This window comes from Myotis davidii, unplaced genomic scaffold (genome assembly GCF_000327345.1).
Source record: "Myotis davidii unplaced genomic scaffold, ASM32734v1 scaffold189, whole genome shotgun sequence".
In the NCBI taxonomy this organism is placed as follows: domain Eukaryota; kingdom Metazoa; phylum Chordata; class Mammalia; order Chiroptera; family Vespertilionidae; genus Myotis; species Myotis davidii.
The window spans coordinates 259,270-280,114 of record NW_006383017.1 but is presented as its reverse complement, the minus strand read 5'-3'; the positions used below and the strand labels follow the sequence as shown (position 1 = coordinate 280,114).

Sequence of the window (20,845 nt, the reverse complement as noted above, 5' to 3'; positions counted from 1 at the left end):
CGTGGGCCCAGGACCCTCACTTCCAGGGGAGCCAGGCCAGCCTTGCTGCTGTCCACCGTAAAGGACTGGAGGATGCGGGCGCGGACACCCGAGCCCAACCCGGGGCCGGCAATCTTGACCTTGCTGGGGTCTACGACATCCTTCACAGGAACCCTGAAGGGGCTGCCTGAAAAAGAGGCCACGGGATTCTGAGCTCCATTGGAAGTTGTCTGAACTTAGCATGAGAGCAACCAAGCACCGGCAAGATAACTTTAAGTTCAAGGTGGCAGATATGAAGCATTCTGTGTCACTCCCCTGATCCATACCCCAGGCAGACATCATCAATCAACCATGGCAGACCTCCTTGCCGATGCACTCATCCCAGGCGATCCAGTGGTCCAAACAGCCACCACAAACAGACCACCAGAGGAAACCAATGTGCCGTTGTGGCTAACACAGGATACCTTGGTAAAAATAACCCCACTATGGGTTTGTACCAGGCCAGGAAAAACTGGGCCAATGTTTAACCAACTAAAATTCCCATGAAAGCAAATTAGAAGCCAACAGGTTGCTGAGTATTTCACAGCAGCACCTCCCCAGTTACCTTAGCTATGAGGCCTGACACTAAGACAAACAACCAACACTCCACTAAAAGACGCTGCCTGGGAAAATTCTGGGGTCTAGAAGCAACTGGCATTTGGAAGCAACAGAGAGTATGAAACTTTGAATATGGGTCTTTTTCTGTTGTTATACAGACGGCCATTTGCTTCAAGCTCAGGGAGGGATCAGACACGGCCAAACTCTCACCCTCTCCTGCAAGGGGAATGTCGAAGCGGAGGGCCCTCTAGACCTCCCCAATAAAGCCAAAATAGCTTTGCGGCGTCCACAGCCAGGAGATGCTCATCTCCACTGCTGCCTGCCTGGTTGGAGCCACCAGGTCATCCCTGGAGACATTCTCTGAGCTACTGTCCTATCTCATGAACTGCAGAGCTGGTAAAACTCCAAAAGGTACCCATGGCTCTATACACTGTCACGGTGCCCTGGTCTTTTTTCATAGCAATTAAACCATGAATTTCAGTGCCATAAACAATAGACAAGATGCTTCCGGAGGCCAGGAGCTTTGACTGTCTGGTCCACAGCTGAATTCTTCTTGATAAGTGATTACAGGAATTTAAAACCTATACTGCAACAGCTACAAGGTCAAGTTTGAGGACAAATATTGCCTTAAATAAATTAATGCTTAAATGAACATCTGAGAATTCCTTTGAGCAGAATATCAATGCTTTCTCATCAACGTGAGAGAAAGAAGAAGTGATTGTGAGGGTGTGTGCGGTTGTACATGACAAGGGGAAAGAATGACAGAGTCAGGAACGTATGTGTGGCCCGGGGACACTCCAGCTTCCGGGGAGCCAATCCAGAAACCTGAAAATAGGACCCTCAGCCTGCCCCTTCCCCTCGGTCTCACCCTGGGCTCAGGGCCTGCAGGGCAAGAACACTGACCCACCCAAGGCTCCTCCTGCTCTGGGGCTCTCCGGGTGGGACTCTGCCCTCTTTCTCACCACTCTTGAGACAAGGCATAAGCTGATATAGGAGCCGCCCTCGAGACCTTGAACCTGCATCCACACCACACCACACACTCACCTACACATCTCAATGTGTGTTGGGTGGCAAATGTTTCATCCAATAAACAGAACTAGAACCTGTGAAAACTCTTCCTGCTGGAACATGAAAGTTGGAGGGCCCTTACTTACTTAAGTCATATATTTCTTTACTGCTTGAATCGGGTATAGCAGTGGTTCTCAACTAGGGGTCATTCTGTCCCCCACTGGACATGACAATATCTGGAGACATTTTTGGTTGCCAAAAAATGGGCCACTAAATACCCTATGATGGACAGACTAGCCCCCACAACAAAGAATTACCCCGCCCAAAATATCAACAGTTTTGAGGATGACAAACCCTGTTTTTCAGTAAACATATACAGTACATCATTCCACAGAAAAGAAATTAAAGAATTTGAGTTGTGTGTCTTTATCAGCTACCAGGACTGTCAATTGAAAAACAGAAAACAAGATGCATGGACTGGTATAAGATGAGTAAGAACCAACCACAAAATAAAGTGGAGATTTTCAACTTTGTAAATAAACAGCTTTTCTTCAAATTAAGAACTATGTTCTCCAACACATGAAGGCGACTGTCAGTCAAAACTCCAAGCCAACACTTTTTCATCACAGTACTGATCCTACTGGGAGTTGGGATATTCCTGGAGATGCAGCCCTAAGGAAAACTCTCCCTTTGCAGTGACTGCAAATGTCAGCTATTTTTCTTATTCAGGGAGATACGCAAAATCAAACCAGCTTTCATGCAAAATCAACTATTCTTCAGGTTCCTTTCTGAGGGAGAACTTACCAGGGATGTGATCGCCTCCATACGTGATATTAACATCGTAATCTCCCGGAGCAAAGGGGACATACTCGGCGCTGCAGCTGCCATCTTTGTTGTCTCTGCAGTTTATCTTTGACTCTGATGGTCCCTCGACAGTTATGCCAAGCCCACCAATTCCTGCCCCTCTGGAAAGTGTGGAAAAGAACGCAAAGTAGCACTGGGGTTCACGCCAGTCTGGTTATTGACAAAATTCATTTAAAATCCCTCTATAAATTTCCCATTTGGCCAACTCAGCTCAACCACCATGACACTGCGCACACGGGGAATTTCTCAACGATGGAATATAAATAAAGACAGCTCTGAACCCTCCTTTCTAATGCTTATCCTTCATTTATTTTTCTTATCTAATTGCATTGGCTACAACGGCACATACAATTCAGGTAAGTGCCTGTGACGGATTTCAATAGAAATTCTTCTCATATTTCACTTAGAGATGAGATTGGCTATCTATGTCAGCACTGTCAGGTTACAGAGCTTCCATCTAGTCCTGGATTGCTCAGTAGTTTTATGACTGTTATGATCAGTGCTTTCTGGTACCTCTTTGCTATACTTGGTCTTTCTCTGTAATGTAAGTCTCTACAGAACAAAATGCCTCCTTTTATCATGAAGGGGAAAAAAAGCCTCTCAAAATTTGGGAGGCTTGACACATATGCAGGCAACACCCACAGAACTTCTTTAAAAGAGTTCAGCTACCGAGGGCTACTCCTTTTGTGGAGTCAACACACAGACCCCAGGCCTTGCTCACCTGGTAACCACAGTGAAGACATTGGGTTTGTTGGTAAAGGCCTCTTTCAGCCCAGGCCCTTGGGCTTGAACCCGAGACGGCTGGCAGCCTTCGGTGACAGCCACTTTGAAGGGACTGTTTGGGATGGGCACATCATCGTATGTCACCTCCACCACATGGAGGCCTGTTCAAAACAACAAACAAAAACACATCGTCCCGGGGTTGCCCAGCTGTGGGAAACTCTACTCCAGGGTTTTATTTCACATTCACGTCTGCATGCTTTACTATGTTGTTAAAGAAACCGTAATACTGGTATAATCTGATTTAAAAAAAATACAGTCTAGTTATGCTTTCTGTTCACTTGGCATTCCCGTACCCCCATCCCCACCCTCCCCTCCACATACACATACACATACACATACACGTACACACACTCACACACACAAACGGTCTCTCCTGCAAACAAATGTCACTAGGTCTACACTGAAGTCAGTCATTTTAAACATACTACCCTGTTTTGGGAAAACTCCATACAGTCATTAGCCAAAAGACAAAGAAAAATCCGTAAAATAGAATATACATGCATGTATAAAAAGAGATCAAAATATCTATACCAGAATATTTACAGGGATCATATATCCAGGTAACGAGAATATATGGTAGTTTGACGTCTTTCTTTACGCTTTTACCATTTATCAAAATGTTTTATAATTCTTAATATTCAGGAAAGAAATCAATGTGGTAAAAAAATTACACACATGAGCAACATCCGTGGTATCTATCACCCCATCACTGCTCAGATAAGGCTCAGGCTAGACCCAGCCCACCTGTCACACAACAGGGCCAGCATGCCAGGCCCTGCGTGGGCGGCTCTACTGGGGGGGTGGGTTCACACGGTCCCCGTCACTTTGCAACTGCCTCTGCTGAGACGATGCACTGAGCACACGGGCAGACCTCAGCCTCAGCCACCAGGAGGCAAGGGCCAAGCACAGTTTTGAACAAGGGTCACGTCCAAGGAAAAGTCTATTCACCTTTCTCGAAGGGTGTGTACTCCACCTGGTAGGTGCCATCGGCATTGTCCGTGACGAAGCACTCGGTGGAGGCCCCCGAGGGGTTGGCAATGTGGGCCTTGATGTGGTTGCCCCCCACCTTCGTCAGGGGCCGTGAGTCGACAGTGAAGTCGGTGGTGGCTTCACGAAACACATCTGTAGAGCCATCGCACAGGTAAGAACGTCACCAACACCTCGGACCCAGGAGCAACCCCAGAGCAAGGTTCTTAGCACTTAAGACACAATTAAGTGACAGCAAGCAAGTGGTCTGAAGCTCAAAATCAGGAAGCTAATGTACCTCCCACCACACACATCAGAAAGGAGCCTCTTCTAGGGCAGCCTCAGCCAGTGACAACACAACCACTGGGCACAGTTTAGGACAAGGCTGCCCGGGGCGGGGCTGAGGGGCAGTTTGCAGCTCCCCTCTTTTTGTTGCTGGAACCCACCTTTTCCTTCTATTCCTGGCCCAAAGGCTTTGACCCTGCTGGTGTCCACGGCAGGCTCCACCTTGACGCGGGCGGGGAAGTGGGGCACGAGCTCCCCACCGTACTTCATGGTCAGTGTGTACATGCCGGCGGTCAGGGGCACGTAGGTCACTGCGTAGGTGCCGTCCTTGTTGTTCTCAATACAGACCTCAGCCTTCGCTCCCGAGTCCGAGACGGCCTCCAGGCCCAGCGCCCCGGGGCCCGCCTCCGAACAGTCCACGCTGAGCAGCCCGGCTTCGCCCACCTTCCCGCGCTCCAGGCCTGGCCCCGACGCCGTGACTTTGGAGGGATCGAACGGCATCTCAATGTCGGCTTTGAAGGGAGAACCAGGGATGTGGACTTCCTCGAAGAGAATGTTGACGAAGTACTCCCCGGGTTTTGTGGGGAGGTAAGAGACTGAGCACGTCCCGTCGCCGTTGTCGGAGCACTCGATTTTAGCCTCGCACGGCCCTTCCACGGTGAGGCCCAAACCTCCGGTCCCAGCCCCTTTGGTGTCGATGGTGAACTTGGCGGGCTTGCCCACAAGACCACCCTGCAGGCCAGGCCCATGGGCCTTCACCTACATGAGGAAGGAATAAAAAGTCAGACGCTGCCTGACACCCATACTGCTGCCCAGCCAGTACTTGCTTTCAACACCCACGCCCTTAAGCAGCACTGAACTGCATCTCAATGAAGTGGCCTTTCCCCTGGGCCCAGGGTGTGACACACTCACTCACACCACTGAGTTAGAGCTGCAAAAGGCTAAGAGAGACACGGCTATGAACGAATCAGTGCTGAGAGGCCCAGCCAAGAGGTGCGGCCTCTGAAGCCAGAGCACACGCCCTCTCTCCTGCCCGCCCACCTTCCGGGCCTCCCCAGCTCCGGACCTCAGAGGCAGAGCTGGAGGCCTCGCATCCAGGCCCACAAACACACACAGAACAGCTTGCATGACCTCACTGTTGCTTTGGCTGCCACACCTCCCTCAACAATTCTGCATCATGAGAAAATAACTGTGATGGTGGCTACACGTCATTAGACATTCGTCCAAACTCACAGACGGTTCAACACCAAGAGCGAACCCCCATGTGCACCATGGACTTGGGTGATGATGATGTCAATGTAGGCTCATCACTTATAACAGACGGACCGGTCCGCTGGGAGACGGTGGTAACGGGGAGGCCATGCATGTGTGGGGCAGGGAAACCTCTTACCTTTCTCTCAATCGTACTGTGAACCTGAAAAACTGCTCTAAAAAAAATAAAGTCTAATAAAAATGTAAAAACAAAAATATTAAACTGTTTTTAAAGAGGGAGAGGGGAGAGTCAAGCTTTTATCCCAGATAGTGTTATAGGATTCATGCCATTCAGACCACTGGGAATACTCTAACACCCTTGATTCGTGACTACTAGGAAGAAGCGATCATGAGAATAGCCTATTTTATATTAATTAGCACAGCATCTGTGGGAGAGTTCACTGTGTGCCAGGCACCGGTGGAAGCCTCCACATTCACGTCTCCCCTACCTGACAGGCTCACTGTGAAGCCAGTACCATTATTACACTAACAAATGAAGGAACAGCCCAGCCGGTGTGGCTCGGTGGTTGAGTGTCGGCCTAGGAACCAAGAGGTCCACGGTTTGAGTTTTGGTCAGGGCACATGCCCAGGTTGCAGGCTTGAACCCCGGTGGGGGGCGTGCAGGGGGCAGCTGATCGAGGATGTTTCTCTCTCATCATTGATGTTTCTATCCCTCTCGCTTCCTCTCTCAAATCAATAAAAACATTTAATAAAAAACAAAAAACAAATGAAGGAACTGAACTGGGAGGAGGGGAGCCCCTCACAGCCAGGCAGCAAGAGGAGGAGCAGGGAGGGGCCCAGTTGCTCACAGGACCCTGTACGCTGACCTGGAGGAGAGAGAACTACTGTCAGCCATGGAGAACTGACTATCATCACAACAGGGTTTTGTAAAGATGTTTTTCAGGATCAGAGACGGACTAGTTCTGGGGTATTAGATAGCAGGGGACATGCTCTCCAACAAACACAAAAGCTGACCTTGGTGGGATCGGGCGGTAGTGAGGCCTCCACGGTGTAGGGGCTCCCCAGCACAGGGTGTCCGTCGTAGGTCACATCCACGGCGTAGAGCCCCTCCTCCCGCGGGATGAACTTGGCCGTGCTGCTCTCCCGGCCCGCCACCGGCGCCACCAGACAGGGCACCACCTTCCTCGAGGGGCTCAGGATCGTCACGTCCAGCTTCCCTTGGCCTCCCGCCCCTCTGGTGTCAATGGCGAACTCCTGATCCTTCCCAACTTCCACTCCTGGAAAAGGTGAGCCAATTAATTATTCATGAACGATTATTAATATTAATAGTGACAGCTATCATTTACCGAACGCATTCTGTACACCCGGCCTTAGTACAGCACATCATCTCCTTCACCTTCCACCACAATCCTAGGGGGTATTTGCTGGTAACCAAGGGCTTTAACCGATGGGGAAACTGAGGCCCAGGAAGGTGATCTACTTGGTCAGGGGTCCGTAACCAGCAGATCACAAAGCTGGGGCTCAAACCTACATTTACTTGACTCCACAATCGACTTTGCTGGCCAGTAAGTTACAATCTGACACTGTCTTCTCTCCTTTACTCACTTTCGGTGTTAACTTTATATCAAAACATCTCCATAAGCCAGTGTTTTATTTACTAATTCTTGGCAGCAAATTTAATCCTACAGCCAAGAAGGCAAAAGTCACGGAGCTGGTATTTGAAAGGTCTTTGCACAGCAGGCCGCATTTGACAAAAACAGGGAAAGGACTTTGAACCAAAACAAAAACCCTGGGAACTTGAACATAGTGTGCCTCCCCCCAACCCCCCAGGAAATCCTGACTCCCGGGCAGCACGGGGCCTGCCTCGACGAGCTCTGTGCAACCACAGCAAGGAGGCCTGGGAGGTCCGCGTCCCAAAGGACTTTCCTAATTGGCATTGAGATTTACCGGGTCTGGAGTGGAAACCCTTGGTGTCTCGGAGAAAGGAGCGACGAGAGGATATGTGAAAGGTTAGACAGTGGCCATGCCTACGCTCAGAGCTGGCTGCCCCCAGGGACAGAGCGGGCGTCAAGCTCGAGTCAGGGCCCTGGGGTGAGAGCTGGCCTCACTCACAACATGAGCATTTGGGTCACAGGTCAATGAAGGCGCTCACGGATGGTCCCACTGAGACCCGAGAGGACCCTCATGGGTGGAACAGGAGGCCTCTCTTTCCTAGGGGTTCGCACTGAGCCTCCCATGCACCTGAGGGCAGGTGAAACGTGTGCCACCGAAGGGCAGCCAGGCTGAAGACACTGGGGAGAGCAACATAACTTCCAGGCAAAATAAACACGGCCATGCTTCCTGCTGGCAGATACCCACGCACAGATGCAGAGAGAGGGTCTGGGAGGACAGATAATGAACCGATAACTCTGGTTAACCCCAGGGAGGGAAGAGGGGATGGCTGAAGTGGAATTTACTCCTAACTGTGATTTTTTTTAGATGAAAAATCAGTATATGTGTTTCTTGGTTAAAAAAAAAAATTTTATAATCACACGCTAAACTGCTGAAGCAGAGTGATAAGTACTTCAGTGTTCATATTATACTATTCTCTTTCCTTTTATATGTTTGGAATTTTCCCTAATAAACTTTTTTCTTAATTTAAATGAAATGAAATGAGCTTGTAGTAATAGGTACCGAACAAGCTAAAGGAATACTGGGATGAGGGCGGGGCAGTTGGGACGGTTCGAGTGGTAGTTGTGGCTTCCGAGTGCCAGGGAGCCAGCTCTTATGCTCGACTCCCGACCCTCATGTGGAGGCCGTGGCCAAGGAGAGCTGGCACCGCAGATGCTTGCCAGAAAGCCATGTGCCCGACTGCTTTGTAATGAAAACATTCCAGTGTGGTGCCAGCAGTTACCGAGGGCCGGTACTGAGTTACTGTGCCAGGGACTGAATTATTAGCCCATTTAATTTTCTCAATATTCCCTTGAGTGTTCCTGACCACCTCCACACATACCCCCCTCCTGTTCCCTCACCGCCCTCCCCCCCCACCCCGGCTCCACTGCACAAATACTAGTAAGAAATGGGGCTCGGTGACCTCAAGCTGCAAGTAGGTTCCCAACGCATGGCCCTAATTCCAAAACAACTCTGTCTACTGCACCGTCTCTTCAGGCAGAAATCTCTTCTCTGTGGACTGCCTTTTGAAGGGAATCTAGCTGCCAGCCCCTGATGTTGGTCTTCCATGACCCGCCCCTCCATTCATACACTTACTGTTTTCCAGTCCATTAATCTTTATCTTGCTCAGGTCCAGAGGGGCGGCCACGCCCACAGAGAAAGGGCTTTTGGGGATGGGGTCGCCGCCATAGGTGACCAGAACCTGCATGCTGCCCTGGAACGAGAGAAACCCGAGTTGGGTCCGAACATACTAGCTTGGCGTTTAAACCTGCCTTCCGGACCGTTCGTCCTCCCAGAGGCACGGGGCTTGACGCCAGTGGATACAGAAAGCATCTCAGACATATTTCTCTAAGCTTTTGGCCCCACGGTAAGAACACCAGAGCAGTCAGATACAGTAAGAGCAACCAATAACAGGGAAAATGCCATGAGCATACTGTGCTCTGTGCTCTTAGGCATTTCCTGGGTCCAATCTCAAAAACCATCCGAAGGGGTAGTTCCCTCTGTCATCCTACTTTTTCCAGGAAAGGAAACTTGGGCTCAGAGAGGTAGTCACTTCCCCCAAGTCACCCTCCTGGGAAGTGTGAGCTGGGCTTCACACCCCAGCACCCAAGCCCGTATCCCAGCAGCTCTGCCACTCATCTCTCCACCCGCACACACCCACCCCTGGTCCTGGGGAGAGCAGCAGGGCCTGGGAGCCTCTCGCAGAACAAAACCAGCTTTTCCTATGTCCTGGGAATCGATTTCTGGTCACCAAGCCGAGAGGAGATTTGCAAGAGTTCACCTGGTGCTGTTAGGAGAGCGCTGCACAGTATATAAACTCCCGCATCTGTGTCAGGGGACACACGTGGCCAGCGTGAAGGCAGCTGGCCTGTGGGTGTGGTGGGCCCTCACCCGCAGCCCCCGGGGCTGCAGAGGTACAGCGGGGCCTTATGTGCTGCTGTCTCCCCGGCCAGCCCTGGCTCCCTCACTTTAGCTTCCTCTCCCCACCGCCCCACCCTCCACACCAAGGCTCATGAAAGCCCACTGCTGTCTCAGTTGATTAAGATCCCCCTCACCTCAAAGAGGCAAGGAAGTGGGGGAGAGGAGCCCCGGCCGGCCGAGTGCAGAGCTGGCTGGAATTCAGCCCCTCCTGAACGCTGTTGCTGATCAAGTGTTAAAAGGGTGTGGCTTCTGGCCTGCATATATTTTCTCACATTCCCTTTATAATAACAAAGTCCGGGGAAAGCCAAGGAACAAATCGGTTGTATCAAGAAGAAGGGAGGACTGATTTTACAGGATTTATTTGCTCTGTACACAAAACCAACCAGCCCCTGCCTCCAGGGTGTATAAAATTTCATGGTAAAATGTTCACAGGTCAGATTCAACAGAGCAGGGCCTGGATTACTTCGGCCACCACGGCAGACCCGACACGCCAGCCCATTCCCCATAGGCCAGCTCACCCCGAGCTTTAATGTGCCCCAACGCCCCTACCTCCTGGAGGCCCAGGCCTCGCAGCCAACCCAGGGTTCTGGAAACCACCACCCACTGCACACATGCAGACGCCTCTTGGAGGCAAAGGAGAGAGGGGAAATCCTCCTTCAGCGAGCCTCCCTATCCCATAAGCGAAGGGGTGTTCTCGTTACCCATCGTTAAAAAACAAAAAAACTCTGATAGGAAGTTAACTCCCCCTTAAGTAACCTAAGGGGGGGGGGTAAGAGAAAGCTTAGTCCCGCCTGCGACGGCCAGGTGTGCTCGGGCCCAGCCTGTGCTATGCAGTGAGGGACACCTGAGCGGTGACCACTGGTGCACTTACAAAGACTTCTTTCTCGGACTGCGGGGCAGTTTTACTCACCCCTACATGCTTCTGAGACCTTAATCCGATTCTGCAACACACACACACATGCACCCCAAGACCGCCACCCAAGAGCTCAGATGTACCCAGGACGGAGCCACTTCTGTGACTTCGCAGCCACCAGCAGTCACAATACTTCAAGGGAAGGGCTGTTATCAGTGCACTGCGTCATTTCCCTTCCGTAGCACCAAGCCTTGGGCTGACCTTTGGGGGTCCTCAAGCCCCAGCCTAAGTCCACTCCTCTGACCACTATCTTCTGACAAAGCAACAGGATCAGCCGGTCATCCCCGGTCCCCAGCAGGCAGGTGAGCGCGTCAAGCTGTGGCTCGGGGACCCTGCAGGCGACAGCAGCATCCTGAGGGCACTTGGGAGCAGAGAGCCGGCCACTGGGTGAGGCCCTGCTCCTCACACCACAGCCTGTGCTCAGAGGGCAGGGCGCTCGCTCATCCGTCTCTCCACACACACCAGGCAGCTGCACCGCTGGAAAGTTCCAGCCGGTTATTCCCTAAAACCACCTACTAGTAAGTGTGCCTGTGGGTGTCAGCCGCCTCCACGCCGGCACCGGTTTCCGGGCTGGCCCAGGCCTCTTAACTATATCCAAGAGCAGAGCTCAAAAGGTACACGTATTTAACCCAACCCTGGGCTGTTAGGTGCTCTTCAGAACAGAGAGTTCAAAGGAGGAAGAGGGGTGCTGGCCCCACTCTATAGCGGGTTACAGAGTTCTTAACTGTCTCTGAACTGAGGCTTCGTTATTCACCCACTGGGCTGTAAGCCCACATGAAGCGCCCACAGCACCAGGCCTGTGCTTGGGGCTGCAGAGGAAAGAGGGAATTTATTTACATATTATCCTATCCTTGGGGAACTCACAATCCAAGAGGAGAATTTAATCTGTTTTCTATGCCCTAGGGCTCAGAGAAATATGCGGAATTGCAAGCTGCCCAAATGGCGAAACTGAAAACCTCACTCTAAACAGCGAGGGACCTGAGAGACACCATGGGGCTTTTCCCACCAGAGGTAGCGACTGAACCAGGGCATCGCCGCCTGGTTGTAGGATGTAGGATGGGCAGCATTTGGACAAACAGCCCCAACTGGCCACTGAGCGTGCAGATGTCCTTCCAACCTGCTGCTATCAGAGAACTGGATGACCCTGACCTTGGTGACTGGAGTAAGGACCTTCCCACTGGAGCCTCATATCAAATGCAACAGAACAGGACGTGGGCTCCCGACCTCCACCTCGACCTCAAGCGGCAGTGGGGTCATCCAGGGCAATAGTTCTAAAATCCTTCCTGGGATGCAGGTCAAAACCTAAGCCTGTCCTATTTCTGCAGCTTACTTTGTAGCAGTGCAGCAGAAACACACAGAGCTATGTAGGTACAGGATAAAGCAAGAGTCTAAAATGCTGTTGGAAGAGTCTATGACCTTGTGATCTGACCAGTGTGCGTGTCCATGAGTTCTGGTACCTTCTCTGGAGGAAGGCGGAGTGTTGGCAAGAAAGATAACATCAAGCTAGTGCCCCTGGAGGAGAGGCCCTCACCAGCCCTCATGTTGATTTTTCACAGAGAGGAAGGGAGAGGGATAGAGAGACAGTCACCTACTGAGCACTGAGCAGCCTGATGACAAAAAGGCAATCTGTCGACAGAAGTCTTAGTTTTACTACTACAAATAACGAACCCCTCATTAAAGTAAAAAAAAACAACCTACATAATAAAAGCCTAATATGCAAATTGACCGGACAGCGGAACAACTGGTCATGATGATGCACATTGACCACCAGGGGGCAGACGCTCAATGCAGGAGCTGCCCCCCCCTCCCACAGGCCCCAGGCCAGCCAAGGCAGGTGCCAGCAGGGGCTCTGATCACCCCCTGGTTACCCCACAGATTTCGTGCACCGGGCCTCTAGTAATAATAATAAACCAACAGGAAGAAGCACATCTGGAGATAAGAAGCCACACTGGTAACGTGCCACTCAAACCAGCCCCAGAGAAACCCCTTTAGAGTCAGGGACGTTCTCCCAGTGAAGATCCCTTCTCTAGGGAAATGGTGCCCTCAATGCAAGGGACCTCTACCTTCACTCGCCCTCACTGTACCCCTCTCTCTTCCCCATGGCCTGGCCAGGTCACTGAGTGAGGCTGCAGAAAGCACCGCCTGGCTTCTCCTACAAATGGATTCCTCGCCCGGGGACTCTGCTCTCCAGGAACCAAGGTGTCTCGGAGGTTTGGGGTGCCTGTTTAGAACACTCTGCATGAGCAGCAACAGCTGGGCTTTTCTGCAAGGACACCTGCTCCCCAGACCCCAGAGGGTGGAGGTGAAGAAAAACAACTTCAAACAAACAAACATTAACTCACACAGAGGGGTAGTTTTTGGGCTCTGATTGCCCAAAATAACCAGAGCAAAACCCCCTGGAGGGTAAAATCTGTCTGTATTCCTACATTTTGTAAAAGGGGACAATCTGGGGCCCTAAATAGCATTTTAAGCCTGAGGGCCTAAGGGCTGAACACGGGCTCTTTGAGGAGAGACTGTGAGGAAGACTCCACTATAACGCCTTGTAGAGGGTAAACTAAGCTAAAAGGGCAGGAAGAAAAAACAAAGTCATGACAACTCTCTCTCTGAGTAATCAATCAAAGACTCAAAGGCAGCTGGTACAGACGGCAAGAAGTGTATACAAGAGGTAGATATTAGGTCCTGAATTTCACAAGCATTTCTCTGCTAAAACGCAAAACAGGGTAGAGATTGGGGTGAGGAGAGATGGGCTGGCTTCCCGCTTATTCTTGGGGATCCTTCAGGCCGTCCTGATCGATCCCATCAGGTTTAGAACAAAAGGCATGGCGAGCCGTATCCCACAGGGGAACACAGATTACACCTCTGGTGTCCAAAGTGACCTAGCACAGCACGGAGGGGGAAGGGGCCTGGACGGCCTGCGGTCAGGGGATGGGAAGGGCCCTACCTGCTGGGTGGGTGTGTACTTCACAGTGTGGGAGTAGTCATAATTATCGATGATGTCCAAATCCTTCACCGCTTCGCCAGGGAGGGGACTGCTGAACTGCACATTCAGTGGGGCTTTTCCGGCCCCTTTGGTGTAGACAGTGAAGTGGGTTGGTTTCCCATTTTCCACACCTGGAAAGATAAACCGTGAAGTGAGCAGACAGGCCTGGCTGGAGTGGTTTCACTTTTAGAACCAGTCTGACAGGTTCGTCAGCACCTGCTCTACAGAGGCAGCTGGAGCCAGAGCTCTCTGCTGACCTGGGGCTGGGCCTTGGTTCCTACAGGCCCCGCACCGAGCACGCCCACTGACTGGCCTGCAGAGCCTCCAGGATGGCCTGGCACACATGTCTCCTTACCTGCTTTGCTGAGGCCCGGGCCTTCCGCCTTCACCTTGCTGGCATCGTGGGAAGGGTCCACTTTGACTCTGAAAGGGCTGGCGGGGATTTCCTGCAGCGGAGACACTGTCTCAGTAGGAAAGCCCCTGAAGCTACGGCCAGCATTTAGCCTCTGCCCCAGAGAAAGGAATCCTGACAACTCTGATGTCAGCGGGTGGTGAGCAGATTCGTTACCACAGGTCAAACCTCCACATTCTAGCACCAGGTAAGGGCCCTCATCGGTCACTTAGGAGGCCTGGATCCCCTACATCACAGGGTTTCAACCATTTTATTCACGGCCAAAGGAAGGTTTCCCACAAACTAATCTGGGAACGCGGAGCCTTTAACACCAATCGTTGAGTAGTTAGGATGCAAAAAATACCAATGAGAATAAAGCCAAAAGTGACAATACTACAGGGGTCGGAGGGAAGGAAATGTCCCCTATGGGCAGCTGAGAATGCAAGGGATTGATCAGAAGTAGAATGGTTATCATCCTTCAAAAAGCATGCCACAGGCTGTCAAAATAAAGGCAGAACAGGTTACGTGGGTGAGGCCAACTCAAGACCAACACCTTCAGAAACAGAACTTCCCTCGGAGGTCCCTATTCTTACGCAAGGTTAATTTGAATCACGGGTTCCATTCTCCCGTGTTGTAGGTGCCGCTTGCCCTACCTTCACTGTCATTCATAAATTGGAACTCCACCTAAAACTTCAAAGCTCCTCTCTCTATAAAAGTGCCAAGCCTGAGGCCAAAGTCATGGCTTCAAGGAGGTCAAAGTAGAACTCAATTACATTTCACACGAAAAGTTGATGGACATTTATAACAAACCGATTTCCATCCAGAGCCCTGCTTTGAACTGCACTGGATACACTGCCTCACTTTCGTTAGAAAGTGGTAAAACGTTAGTTCTGTTCCTCCCCCGCTTCTTGGTTTTAATGAACCAAAGGGGAAAAGTACAGAGCATAGTTCTGAAGACACCTCCCCAATGCGTACAGGTGGCCAGAAAGAACCGAGGCCCCCCCACACACCTGAGATGCAAAGAGAACTTTGATTGTGTATCGCCCAGCGGCAGGAGGTACATATTTGACTGTGAACGTGTCGTTGGCGTTGTGAATAATGTCAAAATCCACGTCTTCCTCATCTTCACTCAACACTCGGGCATCACATTTGATGCCAACACTGACATCACCTGGAACAGACCAGCTCATTAGCACCAGCTTACAAGAAACAGCATGTCCCAAGCAATCACTTCCAGCTCGGGAGAACATCCCAAAATAAGTAACTGGCAAGAAACACGAGAAAGGGATGGTGGTAAGCCAGGGGTTGGGAGAAAGGATGGAGGATTAGCAAAGATAGAGCCAAGGAACTGACACAGAGCCTCATTAGATCACCTATTCCGGGTGGACCACTTCCTGGTTCAAAGTTCACTGCCTGGTACCATTATTAAAAGAACTTAATTCCCCAAGGAGCAGCACTGGGTGAAGCTTCCTCTCACCTTCCCCAGCCTCGGTACAGTCCACTGTGAAGTGAGTAGGCTCATTTGCCTTCAGTCCACTTCTCTCCACGCCTGGCCCAAACACTTTGACCTTCTGGGGATGGCTACCCTGCCCAATGTGGACCTAGGAGACATGGAGAAATTGTAATCAAGTCTTCCTCCACCTGGACGCAGGAAAACACTGTTAGTTAACATGGTCAGAGATAGTCCTTTTGGGCAATCCAGAGCACTCGGCCTCGGGCACTCCATCTTTCAAGGCCACCAAGGAGGATGGGTCCTTCCCAGGAATCTGGCTTGGCCATCAGGCAGGCATGGAGTCCACACCTGCCATAGAACTGGGCTTTTCCATACCAGGGCCAGGGTGCCCTTACAACCTACCCGGTAGGGGCTGTGTGGGATGTTCACACCTCCCCAGACCACAGCAATGGTGTGCTTGATGGGTTTCACTGGGGTGTACGAGCAGGCGTACGTGCCGTCCATCCGAGTCTTCACGTGGATGTCAATGGGTTGGCCTTCTCCATCCTGCAAAAGAGAACAGAACTGGCCCTCAACTGTCTTCATCAAACAGAACCACCGTGGCCTCCCAAGACAGCCAAGTCACCACGCACTCGTGCAAGAAAACCACAAGGAAAAACATGCCGCTTTCTCACATTACAATGGCCATGACCACAGGTGAGAAGACACTACATGCATTTATTTACTTTTAATGGAGAGCAAAAGGCCAAAAGAGAAAGCTATGACCACACAATGCTTCATTTCAACCTACACTGAAATCTTTTCACCAAATTCAATTAAATTAACTTATTTAATAAATCCTTGTTTACAAACCTCTCATCATGGCCTAGGTAGCATCAGCCACACCAAGACATTTACAGGGAAATCTGAAACAATCAAGCCTTGTTGCCATAGAATACATATCATAAAAATAAGAAAAGCACCTGCTGCCCTAGCCCGTTTGGCTCAGCAGATAGAGTGTTGACCTGAGGACGGAAGGGTCCCAGGTTTGATTCCGGTCAAGGGCACCTGCCCGGGTTGTGGGCTCGACCCCCAGTAGGGGACATGCAAGAGGCAGCCGATCAATGGTTCTCTCTCATCATTGACTTTCCTATCTCTCTCTCTCTCCCTCTCCCTTCTTCTCTGAAAGCAATAAAAATATATATTTTTTTAAAAAAGAAGAAAAGCAGCCGACTTTACCTGTCAGAACCCCATTTACTTCTCACATAATCCATGAGGTTGAATATTCTTATTGTTCCCAATGTGTAGATAAGGAAACTGAGGATCAGATGAACCGAACAACTTGCCATTGCACTGTAGGATCTTGTCACCTGACAATTACCTGCACAGGTGACCCCTGGAAACGTACCTGAGCAAATATCTTTAAGGGAGCTTTTCCAGCATCCTTAGGATTCACGGTGAACTCAGCCAGGTTGTTGACAATGCACCCAGATTTCTCCAAACCTGGCCCGTACGCTTGGACCTGGGGCAAAAGGCCAAGAATGATTGTTTTTCTGTGCAATGAATGCCCCCAACTAAATCCCTATGTGAAGATTGGTTGACCAGGGCCACCAGCTTTTCAGCACCTACATAACAGGATGGTTACTGGAAGGAAAATGCTAAAGTAGGTTTTAACTTAAAAAGAAAAAACAGGACCATTAACCTCTCATGAAAGAGAAAATTCTCTATAACCAGGCCCCAAACTAGGCTGGGCTCCTTGCCTTATTCTGAGCTGACATGGAGAACTTCTAGTAACTGGATCAGGGACCTCCAGCCATGCCCAATGCCAATGTTACCCTTTGCTACAAATAACATTCTAAATGTGTGCGGCCCTCAGAGAGCAGAGGACCGTCAGGCAGCCTATGGACAGCTGCCCCTGTAGGCCAACAGCAGCTCCCAGGGGGCCTGGGGCCTCCTCCTGTCGGCCAGGCTGGCTCAGACTTGATGCTTATCAGTCTGCAAAAGGCGTGAGAGAAACTCTTGGAAACACGGAAAATACGGCTCTAATTTAAGAGAAGGGAGCTGGGGAGGAAAGAAAACACACCATTATCCATGGAACATCTTGAAATAATAACCTCAGAAAGTGGCAAGACTGAAATATGATGCTTCAGGTTGCAAGGAAACAGCTTCCTATGGAGCCCCCAGCATGGGCCACGCTCTGGTCTAAGGGCTGTCTCTATGCATGTGAGTGACCTCCTGGAATCGTCCCAGAAGCTCTAGGAAGCAGACACTCCTATCATTCCCACTTTATAGCAGAGGATACCCAGAGTCAGAGGTCAGTTTCTTGTCCAACATTAGAAAAATACTCAGTGGTACCACCGTAGGCCCGTTTCCTTCCTAAACTCTACAGGACTCCTCTCTGTCATCTTTTAACACGCTGCTTAAGGCACCTCTCGGGGCACTAGGGAGGATCCCAGAAGCCAGAAAAGAGAAGCCAGAAACATAACAAGTTGACTCACCAGATCTGGGTTATAGTTTCCTGTGGCCGGGTGGATGAAGGCCATGTACGGACTGTCCTTGATGTCCTCGTCATCACACATGATGTGCACGGCATATTCGCCAGGCTCCTTGGGCCAGTACTTGACGTCACACGATCCATCATTCTGGTCGTCATAGTCAATCTTCGCCTGGGAGGGGCCTTCAATGGCGAACCCTGGGGGAGGGGAGGGGGATGGAGGGAGGGGTCCCTGGTTACTTGGGGAAAAGGACCTATTCTATGTCACTATCAACTCCCTCCCTCTGCCTGCCTAAAAGCCAGGTGCTGCCCAGAAGATTGAAACCTGTTTGTGTCCCTTTCCCACAAAACCAAGTCTACTGAGTCTTCACTAGAGATGGAAGAATTGGATTTTATACTTTTTAAAAATATCATCTAACAATAAGGTCAACCAGCAAACCTTTGTTGGCAATATGGAAATGTACCAAAAGCCTTAAACCAATGCCCACCCTTTCCCCTACCAAATCCGCATTTGGGATTTTATCTGAAGGAAATAACCAAGGATGTGTGTAAACAGATACAAGGATAAGCATTGTTTTTATAGTAAAACCCTGGAAATAACTGGAGAACCTGGTAAGTTATATTCATGCAATGGAATTCCATGGAAGTCATGGAAAATTGAGATATGTTCTATATTTATCTGAGGCAGGAAGATAAAAAGACTTCCCCCAGATATTTTCTGTGGCGGATAAGTATTTGTATGTGTATGCACAGAAAAAAGTCTAAAACGATACTCCAAAAGGTTTAATAGTATCTCTAGTCTACAAGGATAGACTGAAATATTTATTTTCTCTCTAGAAGGAAAAATTTAATGTAACTTCTTATTTTCCCCTTTTTGTTTATTTTTAGTACCTGAAATATAGGTCCTCAAACTATGGCCACTAGGCCATACCTACCCACTGCCTGTTTTTGTAAACAAGGTATTACTGAAACAGCCATACTCCTTCGCTTATGTATTTTCTACTGCTGCTTTCATGCTACATCGGCAGAGTTGAATAGGTGTGGGAGAGAATATGACCCACGATACTAAAATATTTGCTAAGTGATCCTTTGAAGAGAGATAAATGCTGGCCACCAATCTAAAATGATCATGTATACATCAGGTGTGTATTTAAAATGCATTCAGTTATGCTCCAAAGAATATTTACTCCCTAAATTTCTGATTTCAAAAAAGTTAATTCATTCATCTAAACTAAGGAGCAGTCAACAATATTAGTTGAGTGCCTACTATGTTCTAGGGACAACATCCATAGAAAGCCTTTAGTGAAAGCATGTCAAATTCACAGCCCACGGGCCACATGCGACCCACCATGAATATCTGTGTGGCCCAGCCAATATAACAACATATAAGAAACGTTTTAATAAAAATTTTGTAACTTAATTTTTATAATATCCTGTTACACATATTATTAATAACAAACTACAACGTTCGCTAATGACTGATTACTATAATCATGTTGCATTCATTTCCCTTACGTGCCTTACACACAGGCGCACCATTTCTCTTCACTAGTACTAGCAGCAAGTATTTTAGCAGTCGATTGCCACGTCATTAGTCTTGGACTGACTTGTTTGGTGTGCGCAACAGGAAATATTCCGTTTTCAGAGAACAACAGAAACAGGTTTATTTGCATTACGCGTATTAATCTGTGCAGTTATCTGTGTCTGGTAAGCTAATGTTCAAGAAAAATATTAATTTTTATTAAAATGTTCTATTATTTTATGTTAACGATTACTCATTTCTTTCAGCCCTTTGTATTCATGCATGTCTCTATCGAAATAAACCTATGTTTCTATGAAAACTGAAGCTTTTGTTTTTTTTGCGGCCCACATAAACTTAGACCTTGTTTATTTGGCCCGTGTTAGCCTTTGTGTTTGACATGCTTGCTCTAGTGAACAAATGAATGAATGAAGCAGAGAGCAGCCTGGAGGGCAGGTGGAAAATGGGAAGTGCAATTCCACAGCAGTGTGCAGAGGCGGCCTCAGGTGGTGAGGAGACCAGGAGGTTAAGGGTAGTGAGGCTCAGGAGGCCCCAGCTCTCGGCCTAATACCGGGCCCAAGCACCCCTATAATCTCAGCCCTACAGAAGCTGCTGGTCAGCTGCATCCACTTACCCAGAGACCCCACCTCAGCGCCAATGGACTCCACCACGAAGTCTGCCGACCGCCCCACAATCCCGCCATGGAGGCCAGGGCCCCACGCACGGACTTTCTGCATGCCTGCTTCAGGGCCAACTTGAACTTCAAAGGGGCTAAAAGGAAAGGAACAGAAGGAGCATTAGCCAAGAGTCAAGAAGGGGCTAAGGACAGCCGTAAGCTGTTTATGCCTATTCTTTCCACTTGCGGGATCCCCTGACCCGCAGTCCCAGTCTCCAGCCAAGCCCTTCCTCCGTGCAGGCCCCCCTCAGCCATTGTTAGGTCAACAATATAATGTGCTGTCTCAAGGCACTCAGGGGGCCACTGGGTTGGTGCTCAAGCCACACTGCCTTGCACTGTCTTTCTGGTCATTGACCTTTTGTGTGCAGGGCTCACAAGACTGTAACAAGAAAACTAGGTTGAATAGGCGTTAGCTCATACATTAATGAATGTGTTTTAACTTTTATGCAGGAAGTAAAAAAAAAATAGTTTGCTTAGATTTTCAGAACCCTATGATATAATATGCCCAGATATTTCTCAAGGTAAACTGAATTTATTCAGAGTTTAAAGTTGCCCCCAGAAGAGCTGGAAAACACGTAAACACAGGGCAGGCAAACTGCACGCCCACACGGCAAAGCTGCAGACTGGCCCCTTGATTCCTGCCTACGCTCACGTAGAGGTCTTTAGTGTACCCTA

General features: G+C 49.6%; 1 protein-coding gene across 6 annotated transcripts in view; it reads right to left on the bottom strand.

Annotated features, from left to right (window-relative positions):
* Nucleotides 1–20,845, bottom strand: part of FLNB (filamin B) — a 133,958-nt gene that overhangs the window by 37,956 nt on the left and 75,157 nt on the right. For all 6 annotated transcript variants that reach the window (XM_006779108.2, XM_006779110.2, XM_006779112.2 and 3 more), the window contains exons 11-25: nt 20,129–20,265; nt 17,980–18,173; nt 16,890–17,003; nt 15,905–16,048; nt 15,527–15,650; nt 15,060–15,220; nt 14,014–14,104; nt 13,620–13,789; nt 8,941–9,058; nt 6,709–6,971; nt 4,644–5,241; nt 4,180–4,353; nt 3,170–3,332; nt 2,389–2,549; nt 1–166 (exon numbers count right to left, since the gene is read on the bottom strand). In XM_006779108.2, the coding sequence (XP_006779171.1) occupies nt 1–166; nt 2,389–2,549; nt 3,170–3,332; nt 4,180–4,353; nt 4,644–5,241; nt 6,709–6,971; nt 8,941–9,058; nt 13,620–13,789; nt 14,014–14,104; nt 15,060–15,220; nt 15,527–15,650; nt 15,905–16,048; nt 16,890–17,003; nt 17,980–18,173; nt 20,129–20,265 (2,778 nt within the window). The remainder of the gene's footprint in view (nt 167–2,388; nt 2,550–3,169; nt 3,333–4,179; nt 4,354–4,643; nt 5,242–6,708; nt 6,972–8,940; nt 9,059–13,619; nt 13,790–14,013; nt 14,105–15,059; nt 15,221–15,526; nt 15,651–15,904; nt 16,049–16,889; nt 17,004–17,979; nt 18,174–20,128; nt 20,266–20,845) is intronic.